General features: G+C 48.8%; 1 protein-coding gene across 3 annotated transcripts in view; it reads left to right on the top strand.

Annotated features, from left to right (window-relative positions):
- Phc2 (polyhomeotic homolog 2) overlaps positions 1 to 17,274 on the top strand; it is a 125,806-nt gene that overhangs the window by 68,312 nt on the left and 40,220 nt on the right. Inside the window, exons 2-7 of one of the 3 annotated variants that reach the window (XM_008829226.2) lie at positions 6,911 to 7,122; positions 10,389 to 10,547; positions 11,533 to 11,610; positions 12,049 to 12,213; positions 13,881 to 13,967; positions 15,117 to 15,429. In XM_008829226.2, the coding sequence (XP_008827448.1) occupies positions 6,964 to 7,122; positions 10,389 to 10,547; positions 11,533 to 11,610; positions 12,049 to 12,213; positions 13,881 to 13,967; positions 15,117 to 15,429 (961 nt within the window). In that variant the 5' untranslated portion in view covers positions 6,911 to 6,963. Of the gene's footprint in view, positions 1 to 6,910; positions 7,123 to 10,388; positions 10,548 to 11,532; positions 11,611 to 12,048; positions 12,214 to 13,814; positions 13,968 to 15,116; positions 15,430 to 17,274 lie in introns of all 3 variants that reach the window. The other 2 variants (XM_029561689.1, XM_029561690.1) reach the window with 2 other exon arrangements.

The raw sequence follows: 17,274 nt of genomic DNA, 5'->3' as shown, positions 1-17,274 counted from the left end.
TGCTGGGGTGCTGAAGGGAAGTTCTAGGAGTGGACATTATGGCTGTCTGACCAGGATAAGCACGTCTGGCCAGGGAGATGGGGCATAAGGAGCAGCCTCAGTGGAGGGAAGGGCACAGGTAAAGGCACTAGACCAACCGCAACTGAAGCTGGAACCTGCTGTCTGTGGGCGGATGGGAGGCGATGAGGCAGAGATGCAGGAAGATCTGAGGGTGGCCAGCATTCTCGGCTTTCCTCCTGCAGGTGTTTTGAGATTTTCAGCAGGGAAGACCCTCTGTGGGCAACTCTTCTGTCTCATTCCTGGTTTCTAGCCCTGTCTTTGAGGGGCTTCACAGGAACCATCCTAAGCACTCGGCCAGTCCTTTTTCATCTCTTAGAGGACTGGGAGAGGCCCTCTTAGAGCAGTGACTTCCAGACTTTCTGAGCATCAGCTTATAATGACACAGGTTCCTGAATCCCAGTCTTAGAATTTCTGCTTCCGTAGGTCTGAAGTGGGACCTGAAAACTGGCATTTTGGAGAAGTTACTAAAGGCCATATTTTGATAGTCTAGCCCTGAAGCCTGCAGCTGTTATGTTAACGAGGCTGTTGATTGTATCTCCACACCTTTTCAACCGGCTTCATTTGACCTTGTTAGACTAGTCAGGTTTAGTAGTAGGTGATATGATTTAGTTTTTGCTAGGGCTGCCATAACCAAGGTGGACAGAAGTCATGGGCCGTACTCCCTCTGAGTCCTTCTGTTCCTCTCCCCAGTTTCCTGGGGCACCAGGTGCTCCTTGGTTTATGGCACCATAGCTCCAACCTTTGCCTCTTTTCACCACTCACGTTGGGCCAAAGGCCTTCAGGAGGCTTCCCTACCTATAGCAAAGACACTAAAGCTGCCTGTGCCTAGACAAACCTCCAACCTGGCCCAGCGGGGCCTTTGCCAAATTGCCTCAAACTGTATTACATGTCACATCCCCAAAAGTTCAAATCCTTCTTTTCCTTCTTCATGTTCTTCAACAAACCAGCACCAGCTTGGACCATGATGCTCAATATAATCTGCCTTTTAATAAGTTACAAAGGAAATAGTAAGGCTTCATCAGGGAAAGTTATTTGTGTGAGCATCTGCAATGGAGTCTTTCTGATTTCATTTCCAGGACTGTGATCTGCTCTTACTTTGTCTCCTTCATTTCTGTCTTTGTTGGTTTTCATTCATTTACTTGTCTCTTCTTTGTGTGTATGTGTGTGTGTTCATGCGTGCATGTATATGTGCTCTTGTGTGTATGAATGTGTGTACATGTGCCTTTATGAGTGTGGAGTCCAGAATTCATTGTCAGGTGTCTTCCTCAGTTGCTTTTCTGTTTTATTTTTTTCTTTATCATATTCTTCAGTTTATTTTTTGTAAGACTATCTTAATAAAAACAGAATGAAAGAGAATTTCAAAATACCCATTCATTTCTCACTGAACCTGGAGCTTGCTGATTTGACTAGCCTGGCTGACCAGCAAGCCCCAGGGATCTTCCTGTCTCTGTACCCCCCTCCCCCAGCTCCAGGATAATAGGTGTACACTGCTGCACCCAGCTCTTCACATGGGTTCTGGGGACTCAAACACGGGTCCTCAGGTTTGGCAGGGGGGCAAGGATTTTACCAACCAAACCATCTACCCAGCCCTGTTTACCTCAGTTTCTAGAGATGCCAAAGGTGGTAGAGTTCTGGGGAGCAGGAGGGAGGGGTTGAGGTTTGAACTGAGGCTGTTGGGCTTTGCCCAGTGTCTCCAAGCCTTCAGAGTGCTGCACAAGATCAGGGTCTAGATGTCCATGCTGTAACTTGAAGGTAGAGGGAGGTATCATACAGTCTAGAGAGCTAAGCCTTCCTCTCTGATTTCCTTCTCCCTCAGAGAAAGTCAGCTCAAAACAGACCCCTTCATGTTGCCTTTTCATAATCTCCACACACAAGCCACTTATGAGCATGACAGCACCAGCAGCAGCCATTGTGGGCTGACTGGCCCTCCTACCTCTCAGTCAGGCCCTGATCCCATTTGGAATCCTCTCCCCTCTGGACCCTGGGGCTTTGGCTAGGTTTGAAGAGCTCTGTTCTCAGTATCTTTCCCTTCTGCCTGCCTCCCTGGAATACAGTCATAGCCATAATCCATAGCAAATGGATTTCCCTGACCCTGGGGACAAAGGCCTAGTGTTTCCTAGACTTGGTGGCTCCTGGAAGGACAGAACCATCAGCATTTCTCCAGCTGCTGGGTCTCAAGCCCCGTGGGTGGCAGAGACCTGTAATAAGATCGCTATCCAAGCTGGTTCCAGTCAGCACATCATTCAGAGTGGTCCCTTGCGGTTGGGAGGGAGGGCTGACTAAAACAGGAATCACAGGCTGTGAGCTCAGGCTCAGGCAGAACCACACAGTGAGTTGGAACCCAAGAAAAACAGACTTCTAGTCCTGGCTGTCAGCCATTAGTGAGACTGGCTGTGGTTCACAGTGGGAGTCGACAGGGGTGGGTGGCCTTGGGAAGAAATAAGGTGGTCATTAGAAGGGAGAAGCCAGGGAATAAGGTAGGAAGAAAAAGGAAACTGAATAGGAGTGGGTAAATGCTCAAAGCGCAGACACTGTGAAATTTAAGGATTCAGATTTCTCATGTGGTAGGCAGGATGTAATGGGAGTCCACAGACAGACTCACCAGTAGCCCTTGCTAAAATTACTCCAGGAGGCCTCCTTTAGTTCCCATGCACCCAAAGCTTTGAGGCAGAAGGAAAGTAGAGAGATGCAGAAACTTTGCCACACAGTGGGACAATAGCAAAAGTTCCAGCTACAGTAGCTCCACACTTCTTCGTCAATTCTTTCCAAATTCAAGTTCCCTTCTAAGAGGAAACCAAGGGAACAGGATGCCCTCTTCACTTCTGGTTCCCAGTAAGCCACTCTCTCCCTCCCTCAGAAACTGGGGGTGGTGGCAGTGGTAATGTTTTATTTCTTAAACTCATTGACATGAACACATATATACATGATGTAGAGAGATTATTTTGTATAAATATTTGATGGTCAATAATTAGGAGATTCAACTTAGTCATCTCAGCGACTTCCCAGCTCTAAAACTGGTATGTTCTGACATGGACTGGGGCCCAGCATCACTGAAAGAATGGCTCAGGTCAGAGTAGGGCTTGAAGTACAGAGCTCTGCCTTAACGACACACCTCGTTTAGAATCTCAGTTCTGTGATGACCTTACAAAAATTAGAAGTGTGTGTGTGTCTTGAGACGGGCTCTGTAATCCAGGCTGCTCTGGAACTCTTCATGTAGCACAGACTGACCTCAAACTCACAGCAATCCTCTTGCCTCAGCCTTCTGAGTCCTGGGATTATAGATTATGTCACCATGCCAAGCTTATTTACATTTCTTACTCCAAAACTGGGATATGAATAACTATCCCATAGGGGAGGTCATGAGTATGTCTGAAGAATCTACTATTGTGTCTCACAGGTAGTAAATTCTTGATAAATGATCACTATTGTTAGTATAGACACCGGTGGTAGATAGAATGAACATTAAATCACAGGTGGTTTGTTTTAAACTAGTGGGAGAATTCTGCAGAAGAGGCAGAAACTAATCTAAGCTTTCAGTGAGCAGCAGGGTGGAGCATAGTAGCTTCAAGCAGCTCTGTTCATTTATAACCTGAAGCCCCGGGTCTGCATGAGAGACTAGGACATGATCCCTGTTCCCCAGGAATGCAGGACTGGGGTTAGGGTGGGGTGGGGGAGAGACAGATCCTCAAGCAGTAGTACACTCTGCGTACAAGACAGTGTTGTGGAAGCAGTCCATAAGGCACGCTGGACAGCTTAAGAGAAATTTGGACTGAATAGAAAGGGAGCAGCAGGAGTTAGAAGGGGCACATTCAGTGCTATCTCGGGACTCATGCTGTGCTGAAGATCTGAGGAGTTGGTTAATGAAAGCTGGAAGAAAGGCATTTCAGGGACTCAGAAATGGCAGTAAGCCCAAGGCAGCAAGTAGCCAGATGGCCAAGACTTTTCAAGTCATTCAGCATAATCCTTAGCCTAATGGGATAGAATTTAGTGGGGAGTAAGGTGGGAAGGGCAGGTAGAGTCAGACATAGGGGCCTCACACACATACTAAGTAGCTTAAGAGTGGCTCTAAGAAACACAGTGATAATTCAACAGATCGTTCAGGAACAGCTGAATTCACATGTCCCTCCATAGAATTACCACATGATCCAGTGATTTCACCATTATGTACCCAGACAATTGGAACATTATTCACAATGGCCATCACCAATTGTGGAAACAACCAAAGTGTCCATCAGCAGATGAACGGCTAAGCAAAATGTGTACACACACACACACACACACACACACATGTATTATTCAACCCCAAATAGGAATGCAGTTCTGACATGTGCAACATGAATGAACGTTGGAAACATTGCTGAGGACACAAAAGGACAGATACTGCATGGTTCCACGTATCTAAGATATCTAGATTTGATGCCTCTAGAGCTAACACAGGTGTACTATGGGGAATGTGGAATTACTACTTAGCCATTAAAGAGTTTCTATCCTGTGTTTTAAAAAAAAGTCCTGGAAATAGTGGTAGTGGTTACAACTGAGTGTAGTTAATGTTACTGCATACTTGGAATGGCTAAACATCTGGTGCTCTAATCAGTAGTCTGACCTTCCTCCCCTGTCCTATGCATGAGTGGTTGAGAAAGAGCTCAGAGAATAAGAGACTCAACCAGGGAAGGCAGCTGGAGCTACTAAAGGCATGAGCTGGGCAGATGGAGCCAGAGAAACAGCCTATCATGAACAAGCTGCACCGTCTAGGGAGTAAGGAGTGTTGTGTGTGTGTGAATGAGAGAGGTGAGCTGGATGGGCCTGTGGGGCAGATATCCTGAGAAGCAAGAACTGGAAGTTAAACAGCCAGGGAGTTTGTCACAGAGAGCCAGAGGGAGGCTGTTCAAGGGTAAGTGGGGCTGGACAGTGCAAGGAGGTCAAAATTTCAGGGAGAGAGCTCATTAGTAGGCCAAGAACTGGGCAGGCTCCATCACATGGGGAGAAAACAGGAGTGAGCATGCTCCATTCTAGAGAGTCAGAGCACAGCAGGAGAAGCCTGTGCAGACAGAGGACACAGGTTGGGCCTGGAGGCAGCCATGGATCTGTGGGTAAGGCAGGGTGGGTGTGAGTACAGATATAATAGGATAGGAGACAGGGTAAAAGCGGGTCAAGGGAGCGAAACCTAGTGAAATAAAACCCACCAAAGGGTCGGGGCTGGAGCCAAGATTCCATGAGCAAAGCAAGCAGAGCTGGGAAAGGGATGCTGGCCAGCAACAGAAAGGAGAAAGCTGGGCAGAGCCCAGGAGGCACATGACACTGGGTCCCTCGCTGGCTAATGTGTCAGTCCCGTAGGGGAGCAGTGGCTGTGCTGTGTAGTTTTTCTACAGAGGAATGTCATTAGAACTCTCTGTAGAATGCTGTCATTTGTCAACAACGACTGAGTACATACTCCACAGTACCTGCCCTAGTAAAAGTAAGGGTCAGAGCTGAGCTCCATCATCCAGGGTGTAGACGTCCTATCTGCCTCATTCACTGAGCATTTCCCATCACCATTTTTACTTTATGCTCACGGATTGTCACACTTGACAGGTTAGGAAACAGGTCAAGAAGGAGGAGAGATGGCTCAGTGCTTAAGAGCATTTTCTGCCCTTGCAGAGGGCCTAGGTTCAATCCTCAGCACCCACGTGGCAGCTAACAACAACCTATAACTGTAGTTCCAGGAGCTCTGACATCCTCTTCTGGCCTCCACTGGCACTGCATGCATGTGGTACACTTACATACATGCATACATACGTACATACATACATACAGGCAAAACACTCGTACACATAAAATAAAAATTAAAAAGTATTAAAAAAAAACAAGTCAGACAAGTGTGGTCTATAAGTTTTCCCAGATAGATACTGGCTGAACCAAGATTCAAACCCTTTCTGGTTCCAAAACAGGATATTCCAGACAAATGGCTCGAGGTGGCACTTTGCTGTACATTGGATTCCAAGGCCTTCAGCAAGAATTTAAGAAAGTAGAGACTTTAAACACTCCAAGCTCTTCGGATTTTGAAAACAAAACCAAGTGACTGTTCCTCACATTTTTTTACCTCCTGATTTGCCTCTTTCATTCTGTTCTTCCTAGATTTTTAATCCTACCACCTGGGTTGTGTATAACTGAACCAATAATAAGTTCTGATGTTCATTGTCTACATCCTAGAGGCGAAGAAGTTGGTGGGGTGTGAGATAATATCCCTCAGACCCTACCAGGGAGAGCATGGCAGAAGTCTGCCTCCATTACTAATTTTACCTCTACTCAAAACCTCAGTCCAGAGTTTGGAATGGTGCTGCATGCCCATAATCACAGCACTCAGAAGGATTGCAAGTTTGAGGCCAGCCGGGCTATATAGTGAGAGTCTCCAAAAATCAAACAAAAACCCTGAGTTCACAAGTGGCCCTGTGGCAGCCTGTTTGGAAAGCTGGTGCATACCTGTCCAGTCATCCCACACTAAGCCACAGAAATTGGTTCACAGACTACACATCCCCTAGACACCAAAGATGCTTAAGACCCTTACATAATATTTCATAGTATTTGCGTGTAACCTATGTACATCCTCCCAGGTATTTTAAATAATCTCTAGATGGCTTCTATAGCCTAAGAAAATATAAGTTCTATGTAAATTATTGTTATGCTGTGTTATTTGGGGACTAACAAGAAAAAAAAGTGTATGTTCAATTCAGACACAATTTCTTCCCAAGCATTTCTCATCCAAGGTGATTAAATTCACAGATTTGAAAGCCTGGGATATGGAGGGCCAGCTGTCTGTGCATGCTCTAGCAAGTATCTGTTAATCTGCTCTCTCCTTTTCCTTTCTTCCTAGCGTCCACTGCACTTCTGCCACCTGAGAGCCCTGTCTGTGCTACATTGTAGGCCATGGAGAATGAACTGCCAGCTCCCCCCACATCCAGCAGTGCCGGTGTCACCAGCAATGCCAGTGGGGCTAGTAACAGCGGCGGCAGTAGTGGCAGTGGCCGCCCCACTGGACCCCAGATTTCTGTGTATAGTGGTATTCCTGACCGGCAGACCGTGCAGGTAAGATCCTAATTAGCTTGGGATCATATCCCTTCATTGTCAGGGCTAGCCAGAGGAGAGAGGCTGGCATGGTCTGCTGGGATAGCCAGGATAGCTCCAGAATGGGCAAAAGGGAGTGAGTCAGTGGATACACACTTATATGTAGTTAGAAGGGAGGAAGTGACGCCAGATGTGTCCAACACAGGAAGTTTAGAGATGTACAGAATCTTTAGAAAGAAAAACAAAACAAAAACCCTTTCTTGCCTGATGGATTGTATGGATTCCAGGATGTTGTGTGGGGAGAGCAGATGTGTGAAAGCATACTGGGCAGGCAAGCAAAACTAACTGTTCTAGTTTGTTTCTCCATTGCTGTGACAAAACACTCTGAACAGTACCAACTTGGGGAGGAAAGGGTTTATTTTATCTTACATCTCCCAGGTCACAGTTCATCAGGGAGCCCAAGGTAGGAACTCAGGGCAGGAACCTGGTGGCAGAAGCTGAAGTACAGGCCATGAAGGAACACTACTTACTGGCTTACTCCCCATGCTCAGCCTGCTTTCTTATATAATACAGAACAAGATGCCCAAGAGTGGCACCACCCACAGTGGGCTGGGCCCTCCCACATCACTCAGCAATCAAGAAAATACCCCACAGACATGGCCACAGGCCAGTCCAATGGACACAGTTCCCCAGTTGAGGCTCCCTCTACCCAGGTGTGTCAAGTTGACAACTAAAGCTGTCCAGCACACTAAACAACAGCAAACTGACTAGAAACTGCTTAACCATAGTCCAGATTCATTATCTAAATGGCCATTGCCCTGTAAAGAGCCATTAAGGAGGCTGGGGAGATGGCTTAGCCAGTAAAGTGCCTCCCATGCAAGCCATGATCTTGAATCCTCACCATCCACATTAAGAAGTCTATAATCCCAGTTCTTGGGGGAGGGGGGGTCGAAATAGTGGTGGGGTGTAGAGAAAGGTGAATTCCTGGAGCTCATTGGCCAGTCACCTAGTCTAACTGATGAGTTCCAGGATCAGTGAGAGACCCTGTCTCAGTAATGATAATAATAAAAACAATAATAGGGAGTGATCCAGGACAACACCTGACATTGACCTCTGGTCTCCACATACAGGTGCACACACCTACATGAACACATACATAGTATGTATACACACACACACACACACACACACACACACACAGAGGAACAAATTTAATATTGTTAAAAGACAGAGAGCCACAAAAGTAGTCCCAGACAGTTATTTGCCTTTTAAGCTTTTTCATTTCTTCCCTAAAGTTTGCAAAGTAAGGCCCTCTGGGGGGTTAGACACTGTCCCAAAATAAGGCCATGAGCATGTACTGCCACCTTCCCTCTGAGGTACCTGGCACTATGCTAAGCATTTTGCATATCAATCTTTTTTGTTGTTACTTTAAGATACTAGACTGGAACTCACTGTGTAGCCCAGACTGGCCTGGAATTCATAGTGATCTTCCTGCCTCAGCCTCCCAATGCTGGGCTTACAGGTATGTACCACCATGGCTAGCTACATTTCAGTCTTTGTCAGTTATAAGAATGGCTGTCCTTGGGCACAAGTCCACAGTTGACAAAACAAAATCTCAGAGAAAGTAATAACTTGCCAAGGTCTTTCAGGTAAAGGGGGAAAAGTGAACCTAACTCTCTAGGAACCTCAAGCAGATACTGTTTGTGGTGTGTTGTCATTTACAATATCTGTTTGTAGTTCCTGGAAAGTAGGGGCAGATTAGAGAAATCACAAGTGAGAAATATTTGCTCTAAGTAACTCTGCTGTTACAGTCTGGATATTCTGGATGGTTGACCTCACTCTGTGCTGTCCTAGGTCCATATGAGGGAGTGGGGAGAAGTCACAGCAGGAAGCAGGAGGACCTGGTGGAACCCTCTGCATGGCCCTCCTCCCAGTTATCTCTGCTTCACACTTGTCAAATCACATTTCCTCTTCCCACCCCCTGTCCCTGCTTCCAACTTCTTTCCCTTCACCAATGAGTTTCTAGCTCTGGTTCCCAGCATCTGTATAACATATGTCTGCCTCCTGCCACTCACCAGAACTCTAGGGCAAGGGTGTTGGTTTCTGTTCTGGTGAGTCTCTACATCCAGCACCCAGGCAGAACCACTGAGGGTTCTAGTCAAGGACAGCCCTAGTGAGGAGTCCCCTGTTGGCTGGACTGCAGGGAGGTCACTTTCAGGATTCTACAAAAAACAAAAAATAAAAAATAAAAAAAAAACAGGCCTAGATGAGGGAGTAAGAGCAAATAAATCTGAGAACAATAGGATTCAAAGAGCGCAGTTCATATCATTGAAATCTCAGAAAGGAGGACGCTGAAGGGGAGAGGAATCATGGAAATGCATTTACACATTGGGTATAGCTTTCTAGAGAACACCAGAGACCATGGAGGATCTGTGACATCAACCTACAGAACCCCCAAATCATAGCCAAGAGCCCTGGACAACCTAGGAATCACACCTGAGGCTCCTTGCTGGTCACTGCTGGTCAGAAGCAGCCCTAGGACCAGAGACTGCATAAAGATAAGGGCTAGAAGTAGAAGGAGGTATGCTAAAGCCAGGCAGAGCATCACTGGGAAGAAATGCCATGGAGGAGAAAGGTCCCTGGCTTGTCTCTCCTGGGGGTGAGGGAGGGTCAAAGACTAGCCTTTTAGAGACTGCTGCTCAGGGAGGCAGTAGCTACAAAGAGGGAACAAAGGAGAGAGAAGATGAAGAATCAAACTGACTGTCACTTCTGTGGTACAGGCATACTCCCTGAGGCCAAGTAAACCTTCTCAGGGACTGACAGGACTTTCTGGGGCATTCGAGCTGAATCTGTGAAGGGGCTCCAGGCCAGCCTTGAAGCTCTTGCCTTCCAGGGAGGTGGGCACCTTTCACATTATCTTGAGTTTTCTTGGCTGTTGTGTATGCCCCTTCTGCCTTGTGAACTTGACCTTCATCTGAGGCTATAGAGTGAGGGGAGAAACATCTACAAAGCCTGCTGTGGCAGGCTAACTTTAAGTAGGCTGAGCATTGGGGTGCTGGCTGCAGGGGCAGAGCAGCCCTGTCAGGGAGGAGCTGAAGACATGTGTAAAGCTCTGCAGACAGCTCTGTGTCCCCGCCAGGGAGCCACGATGGCTTCAGTGGAGCTCTCAGATCCTGGGGTCCTTCTCTGGGCAATTAGGGAGGGCTGGGGCTGAGGAGGCATGACTTCAGAGAGGACTTGTCATGCAACCAGCTGATGCTCCCGTTCTCCCCTCCCGTGCTCCTCAGGTGATCCAGCAGGCACTGCACAGGCAGCCCAGCACAGCAGCACAGTACTTGCAGCAGATGTATGCTGCACAGCAGCAGCACCTCATGCTGCAGACAGCAGCCTTGCAGCAGCAGCACCTCAGCAGCGCGCAGCTCCAGAGCCTGGCGGCAGTGCAGCAGGTAAGAATCGCTGGGTGACCCTGGTGTCGAGGCTCCTTTGGTAGATTGTGAGAGCCAGTAAGATGGGAGCAGGCCCTATGGCTTTGCCTCCTACAGTTCCTCTCACAGGGTTCCCACCAAGCCCCTGAGAAGCAGGCATTGTGGTCATCATGTCCCTTAGCAGGTGAGGAATGGATCCCAAGGCCCACCAAGGTAGGTGGAGCAGCTGGAGTTCTCACTGGCTGGCCCGGGGAGGGAGTGCTGGGCAAGCCCATTTAACCACATGCTCAACAAACCTGTCTGTCTGGTGACTCTCCTCCCACTGTGGGAGACATACATTCATGGATGGTTTCATTCATTCATCTGACAGAATGGTTTTTTTTTATTATTAAATGTATTTATTTATTTAAAGGTACAAAATGTTTTATGCACCTTCTGTGTGCAAAGTTATTATCAGATACAGGATGCTCTGTGAACCCTGTTTCCTTGGAGCTAACAGTGGGATAAAGAATGTAAGCAAACCATTTATCTACACCATGATGTATACTGTGAAAGAGAGCAGGCTGGGGTGACTGAAGGACAGGGGGCTGCCCAGGTGGCAGGTGTAGGGAAGCTCTCTCTGCTGGAGTAACATTGAGACTAACACTGAAGGTCAAGAAGCAGCCAGAGGAGGGCAGGTTGAACATCCCAGACAATGTACAAAGCTTCTACGTGGTGCCATGGGGCTCATGGGCCGAGTACTGAGAAAGCCAGAGGCAGTGAGCAGTGGTGATGGCCACCTAAGGAGTGCTCAGTGCCTGTGCTCTGCCTGGCCAGTCCTCTTGGTGGCTCCTCAGGTAGGTATCCCCTTCTGAGAGGGAATGCCAGGCCTGTGCTCAAGGCCCTATGGATGAGGCAAATGGGATTAAGCCCTAGGGGCTGCTCTCTTGATCACACTTCCTGGAAGATGAGAGTCCATGAGTGACAGAGATGGGGGACACTGGTGACTAGAGTCTGTTTTTTCCAGGCAAGCCTGGTGGCCAACAGACAAGGAAGTTCTTCTGGCAACAGTGTGACCTCACAGGCCCCTGCCCAGTCTTCTTCGGTGAGCAGGATGTGGGAATGTTAATCAGAGTCTAGAACCCTGGATTAGCTCTGCTGCCTTGCCTAAGATGCTCTCAAGTTCCTGGACCTACTTGTGGTGAATCCTTAGCCATGTAGGATCATGACTGGAATCTGTTGCTCTTGTCAGAAAGAAAGAAAAGAATAAGCCTCTTCCTGACCCTTGTGTTAACACCATCTTTCTGGTATTAAGGCTCTGTCACTAACTCAGTGTTCAAACCGTGAGGTCTTTCCTACAGCTGTGCACCTAAGCCAGTGATGGGGCAGAGTTAGGGGAAGAACCCAGAGCCAAGGGCAGGAGATGGTCCTAAGGAGGCTGTACAGGCCACTGAATAGGAGAGGGAGAAGGCAAGAAGTAGAAGAGGGGCCACCGTTCACCCCAGGGCTACCTGTTTCCTACTGCGCATGTCTCTCTCATCAGCTCAATCTGGCAGCCTCCCCTGCAACAGCCCAGCTCATCAACCGGGCGCAGAGTGTCAACTCAGCCACAGCCTCAGGCCTTGCTCAGCAGGCTGTGCTCTTGGGCAACACGTCTTCTCCAGCCTTAACTGCCAGCCAAGCACAGATGTATCTCAGGGCACAGATGGTGAGTATGCACAGCCTAAGGGACACAGTCAGAAAAGCTGGGAGATTAGAGTGGGGGAGATTGGAATGGGGGTAGCACTGAGAGCCAGGAGCAAGAGGAAGGGGATGGAATGATGGAATGAGCAAGGTGGGCCTGAAGACTGAGTGAGGTATCTCAGGACTCAAGGAAGGGTGGAGTCCCAGGCTGAGCCAGAGAAAGTCACCCACAATACCATTCTTCTGTCCCTTCCTGGAGAGAGGTAGAACCATCTCTTTCTCAGAAACTCCTCAGAACTAGCTTGGTAGACAGTGCAGTACCATCTGAGCCCGATGGTACCCATAACTCAGACTAAGATGAGCAGACAGGCAGACTCCAGCTGCTCCACAGAGATGGACTTTCCCCCATGACAGTCCTCACAAGGAGTGGCCTCCTCTAGCTCAGGAGCCACAACCAAGGAAATGGAGTCAGAGCCTGCTGCTTGCTGCTGCCTCTGCTGCCATCCTAGCCAGGCCTTCTCCTGGGGGCAGGTGAGCTTGTATGTGCAGAACACACCTGCCTGATATCCCTCCTTTGAATCTGCCCTTCAGGAGTCTGACAATGCAGCATTCTCCCAGGCACTGATAATATATAACCCGTATTGGGCTCTGATCATGGAATCCTAGCTCATATTCCTCATGTCAGAGAGTGAATTCTCTGTTCAACCCCTGGATACACCGTTCTAAAGACAGAGCATTCCCAGACTTGCCTTTACTGTTGTGGCCAGAACATCACACTTGAACCTTTCTGATCTTGTTCCCACACTTTGTTTCCTGACTCTGAGTTTGTCACCACAGGCACTGTCTCCCTTCCCAGACAATGCCTCATAGACACAGCATATAATAGACTTCCATTTCCACAGCCAACTGGTAGCCACACTTCACTTTACTTGTCCCCATGTCCCACTCAGTGCCCTACTGGGGTCCTGATGCCTGTCTGCTTCCCTCCAAAGCAGCACATACACATACAGGGAGCAAGCAAGGGTGCATCAGCCCAGGGCTGAAGGGAAGGCCCAGATACCAGCCTATCCACACATATGCAGAGACAGATCCACACAGAGGTCAGGGTGCCAGGCAGGGCTGGCATTTCACTACACCACTCTAGACCCACAGTAGTGTCAGGCCGTCTGCTTCCTCTGCTACTGCTGCTTCTAGGTCCCCTGAATCAAAACTTAACTAGACAATGGCCAGAGTGCACACCTGATTTGATCCTTTCTGGAGGAGTCTTGTTCTGACCTAGCCCTGGGTCAGAGGTAGCTGAGACCTGAAAACTGGCCCTCTAACCTTTACCCAAAGCTACTGCTCACCAGGATGCTTAGGAGACAGTGGCCACAATATTCTGGGAACATCAGTCCCCTCAGAATGAGCCCTTCACAGAGCACTCTTGCACCCTCCCCCTCACTGCCAGGCTTGGGTCAACACCCCCAAAGCCTCTTGGGACTTTTAGGGTATCAGTGGGCCTCCTGCCCTCTCTTGGCTCCCTGTTCCATTTGGCTAGCCATCCTCACATCTTTGGCTAAACTGTTCTGCCCTGCGGCTCAGCCCACATTGGGCAGGTAAAAGGCGCCTCGTTTCCTGTGATTCCAGGACCAGCCAGGTAACCTGGTGCAGGTAGCTAGGAGCCTAGGCGGCACTGTTCCTTTGTCCCCTCAGCTCATCTTCACGCCCACGGCCACCGTCGCTACTGTGCAGCCTGAGCTCGGCACTGGCTCCCCCGCTCGGCCCCCCACCCCTGCCCAGGTGAGGATCCCAGGTTTGTGGGAGGGCAGGGGTGGGCAGCTCTCGGAGGGGTAAAAGCCTGGCTGGGGCTGCCCTGGAGGAGCTGCAGTCTTGAGAGTGAGCAGTGGGGCAGGCAGAAACTGAACTGGCTCTTTGAGCCCCACCAGATGGCCTCAGCCCCACTTGACTGTTGTGGTTTGCCTATTATAGTTAGGTGGCAAAGGGCAGCATGCTGAGGCTTTGGCATCCAAGACACCACCAGAATAACTTGACTTGTTGCTGCTTTGCAAGTGGAAAATCCCTCAGGTTCCACGTGCCAGCACTGCTAAGAGTCCGGGAAAGGCACGAGGGAGGGAGCCGGGATGAATCCTGGCCTCCTGCCTTCTGCCAAAGCCCATGAATGTAGCTGTGAGGAGCCTTGGGCAGCACTTATGTCTCCCCACCCCATCTTCAGAATGGGGACGGTAGAGGGTGGGATGGATCAGTCTAGCACAGCTCCCATGTGTCCAGCAGAGGGCGCCAGGGACCAGGCTGAATAAGCATGCAGCTGTCTTGGGAATGCCTGGAGTTAGCCTGATTCTGAGGACAAGATAATCCTTTGCCTGATCATCCTTCACTTGCTTGTCCATTAGCTTTCACTTTTGTCCTGGCCTTTTCTACATTGTGCCCCACAATCCTGATAGTATGGGGAAAGAGGGAGGGTAACGGAAATAAGATATGCTGGCCTCCCTGCATAACCTGGCCTGGTCTGCCTCAGCCAGGCAGCCTCAGAATCCAGTTCTTTCTGCTGGTAGATCTGGTCACTAGCTATACTTCCTGTCCTCTTAACAAACTCCGCCTGGTTCCTCCTTCAGCCCCTAACTCATATTCCGCCTCTCTCCTCCTCCACCCCCCCTCTCATATATTTGTTCTCTCTCTCTCTCTCTCTCTCTCTCTCTCTCTCTCTCTCTCTCTCTCTCTCTCTCTCTCTCTCTCTCTCTCTCCCTTGCTCTCTCTCTCTCTCTGCATGTCTGTCGTTCTAGCTCTTGTCTCTGTTTTTCTCTTTCTCCTTTTACAAACCACTTTCCTGTTTGACCAGTCCTGGATCTGTCCCTAACTCCCTCTCTTGGTTGTGTGTTGGTGGTGTTACTGGCCACATTCTCTGGACTCCCATAGACCCCTCTTTTTCAGGTACAGAACCTGACCCTACGAACACAACAGACACCTGCTGCAGCGGCCACGGGCCCTACCCCCACTCAGCCTGTCCTGCCCAGCTTGGCCCTGAAGCCCACATCCAGCAGTAGCCAGCCTCTGCCTGCCTCCTCACAGGGCAGAAACACTGCACAGGGTTCCCCTGCAGGTGCCAAGGCTGGTATAACTGACAGTGTGACAGAGCCATACAAGAAAGGAGATGGCAGTGGGGGCATGCCAGGGAACATGGAAGGCCGGGCTGGGCTCAGCCGGACTGTTCCTGCTGTGACTGCTCACCCCCTCATTGCACCAGGTAAGGGCTCTAAGAAATCTGAGCTGTGGGTCAGGAGAACTTCCCAACCTTCCTTTTATTTATTTTTATTTTTTTGTCTTTTTGAGACAGGGTCTCCCTATAGCCCCAGATGTCCTGGAACTCACTATGTAGACCAGGCTGGCCTCGAGCTCACAAAGATCCACCTGCCTCTGCCTCCCATGTGCTGGGACTAAAGGCGTGCACTACCATGCCCAGCCCCAACCTTCCTTTCACCCAAGTGTGCCCTAAGATACCAGCCATGTGTCTCTCTCTTCCAATCCTGGGGTGTTTGCCAGCTCCAGACTCTGTTTCATGCTTAGCCTGACTTTATGGAAGGAAGCCACATCACTAGGAATAAGGGAGTCCTTCTTTTCAATGGCATAGCCCTGGATCTTGGAGCCAGTTGTAACTCTTAGCGATGAATGGGTGGAGGTTGGTAGCTGGACTATTTTGAAAATTGCCTGAGTCAGTGCACAGAACAGGGGGCTGGCCAGAGCATGTGGGAAGCACACAGGGCGATAGGAAGCTGGTTTTCTCATCCTTCAGCAGAGCTTAGCTGGCTAACACTTGCCAGGTGTGCTGCCATTTCTGTGTATGCAAAAGACAGCACTGCAACCCAGTTCTATATGTAAGCTGCATGTCTTCAGGAGTGTAGAGGAGCCTCTTGGCCTGGAGGATCCAGGAAAGGCTTGCCAGAAACCCTGATGCTTGAGAGTAAATATAGAAGATTAAAAAACAAATTAGCTGATTGCTTATGGGACACATTCTTCTAATGGGGATGAATCAGTGTTCTCTGGCTAGACTCCTTTCCTGCCTGCTCAACTTTTCCCAGCACTGTCGATTACAGGCAATCTTTAATGGGAAAATCTGCCAAGAGCCCTGGAAGCCAGACTTAACAGTCTGAGGAATGAGAGCAAGCTGTTCTACCACAGGAAGAAGTGTAGTAGCAAACATACGGCTTGGGTTACAGAGAGAACCTTCTGGTCAGTGCCTTCACCCTCATACAGCCTGTTTACAATTTAACAGAACCCTCATGGTCTTTGATTTTTGTTTCTAGAGAACCTATTATATGTTTGTCACTAGATTAAAAACAAGATGGTCAGGGCTGAAGTATAGCTCAATGGTAGAGCACTTATCTAGAGTACATGAGGCCCTGGGTGTATTTACCAAAAAAGAAAATAAAAACCAGTAGGTCAAAGTACAGTTTCTTCCCTTTGGGTGGGAGTATGTAATCAAAAGGAAGGAGTCAGATACACAGGCAAATCCATTCTGGGTTTTTTTGGTTTGTTTGATTGGTCGGTTGGTTTTTAGTTTTGTTTTGTTTTTTGTTTTTTGGGGGGGATGGTCTTTTTGAGACAGGGTCTCCCTGTAGCCCCAGATGTCCTGGAACTCGCTATGTAGACCAGGCTGGCCTTGAACTCACAGAGATCCACCTGCCTCTGCCTCCTGAGTGCTGGGATTAAAGGCGTATACCACCACGCCCGGCGGTTTTTAGTTTTTTATAAAAAATATTTTATTTATTATTTTTATTTTATGTGTATGAGTATATTGCCTGCAGGTATATAAGTGTACCTGTATCATGCAATGCACACAGAGGTCAGAAGAGGGCATTGGATCCGCTGGAACTGGAGTTATGGATGGTTGTTAGCTGCCATATGGGTGCTAGGAATCAAACTCAGCCCCTCTACAAGAGCAGTCAATGCTCTTAACTGCTGAGCCATCTCTCCAGCCCCCTGTTTTTAGTTTTTTGAGACAGGGTCTCCCTGTAGTCCCAGCCAGCCTGGAACTTAGATCTCACAGAGGTCTACCTGCCTCTGCCTCCTGAGTGCTGAAATTAGAAGTTGT

Source organism: Nannospalax galili, unplaced genomic scaffold, assembly GCF_000622305.1.
Source record: "Nannospalax galili isolate Female #2095 unplaced genomic scaffold, S.galili_v1.0 scaffold473, whole genome shotgun sequence".
NCBI lineage: Eukaryota > Metazoa > Chordata > Mammalia > Rodentia > Spalacidae > Nannospalax > Nannospalax galili.
The sequence above is the reverse complement of the archived record's forward strand: the minus strand, read 5'-3'. Positions and strand labels throughout refer to the sequence as shown.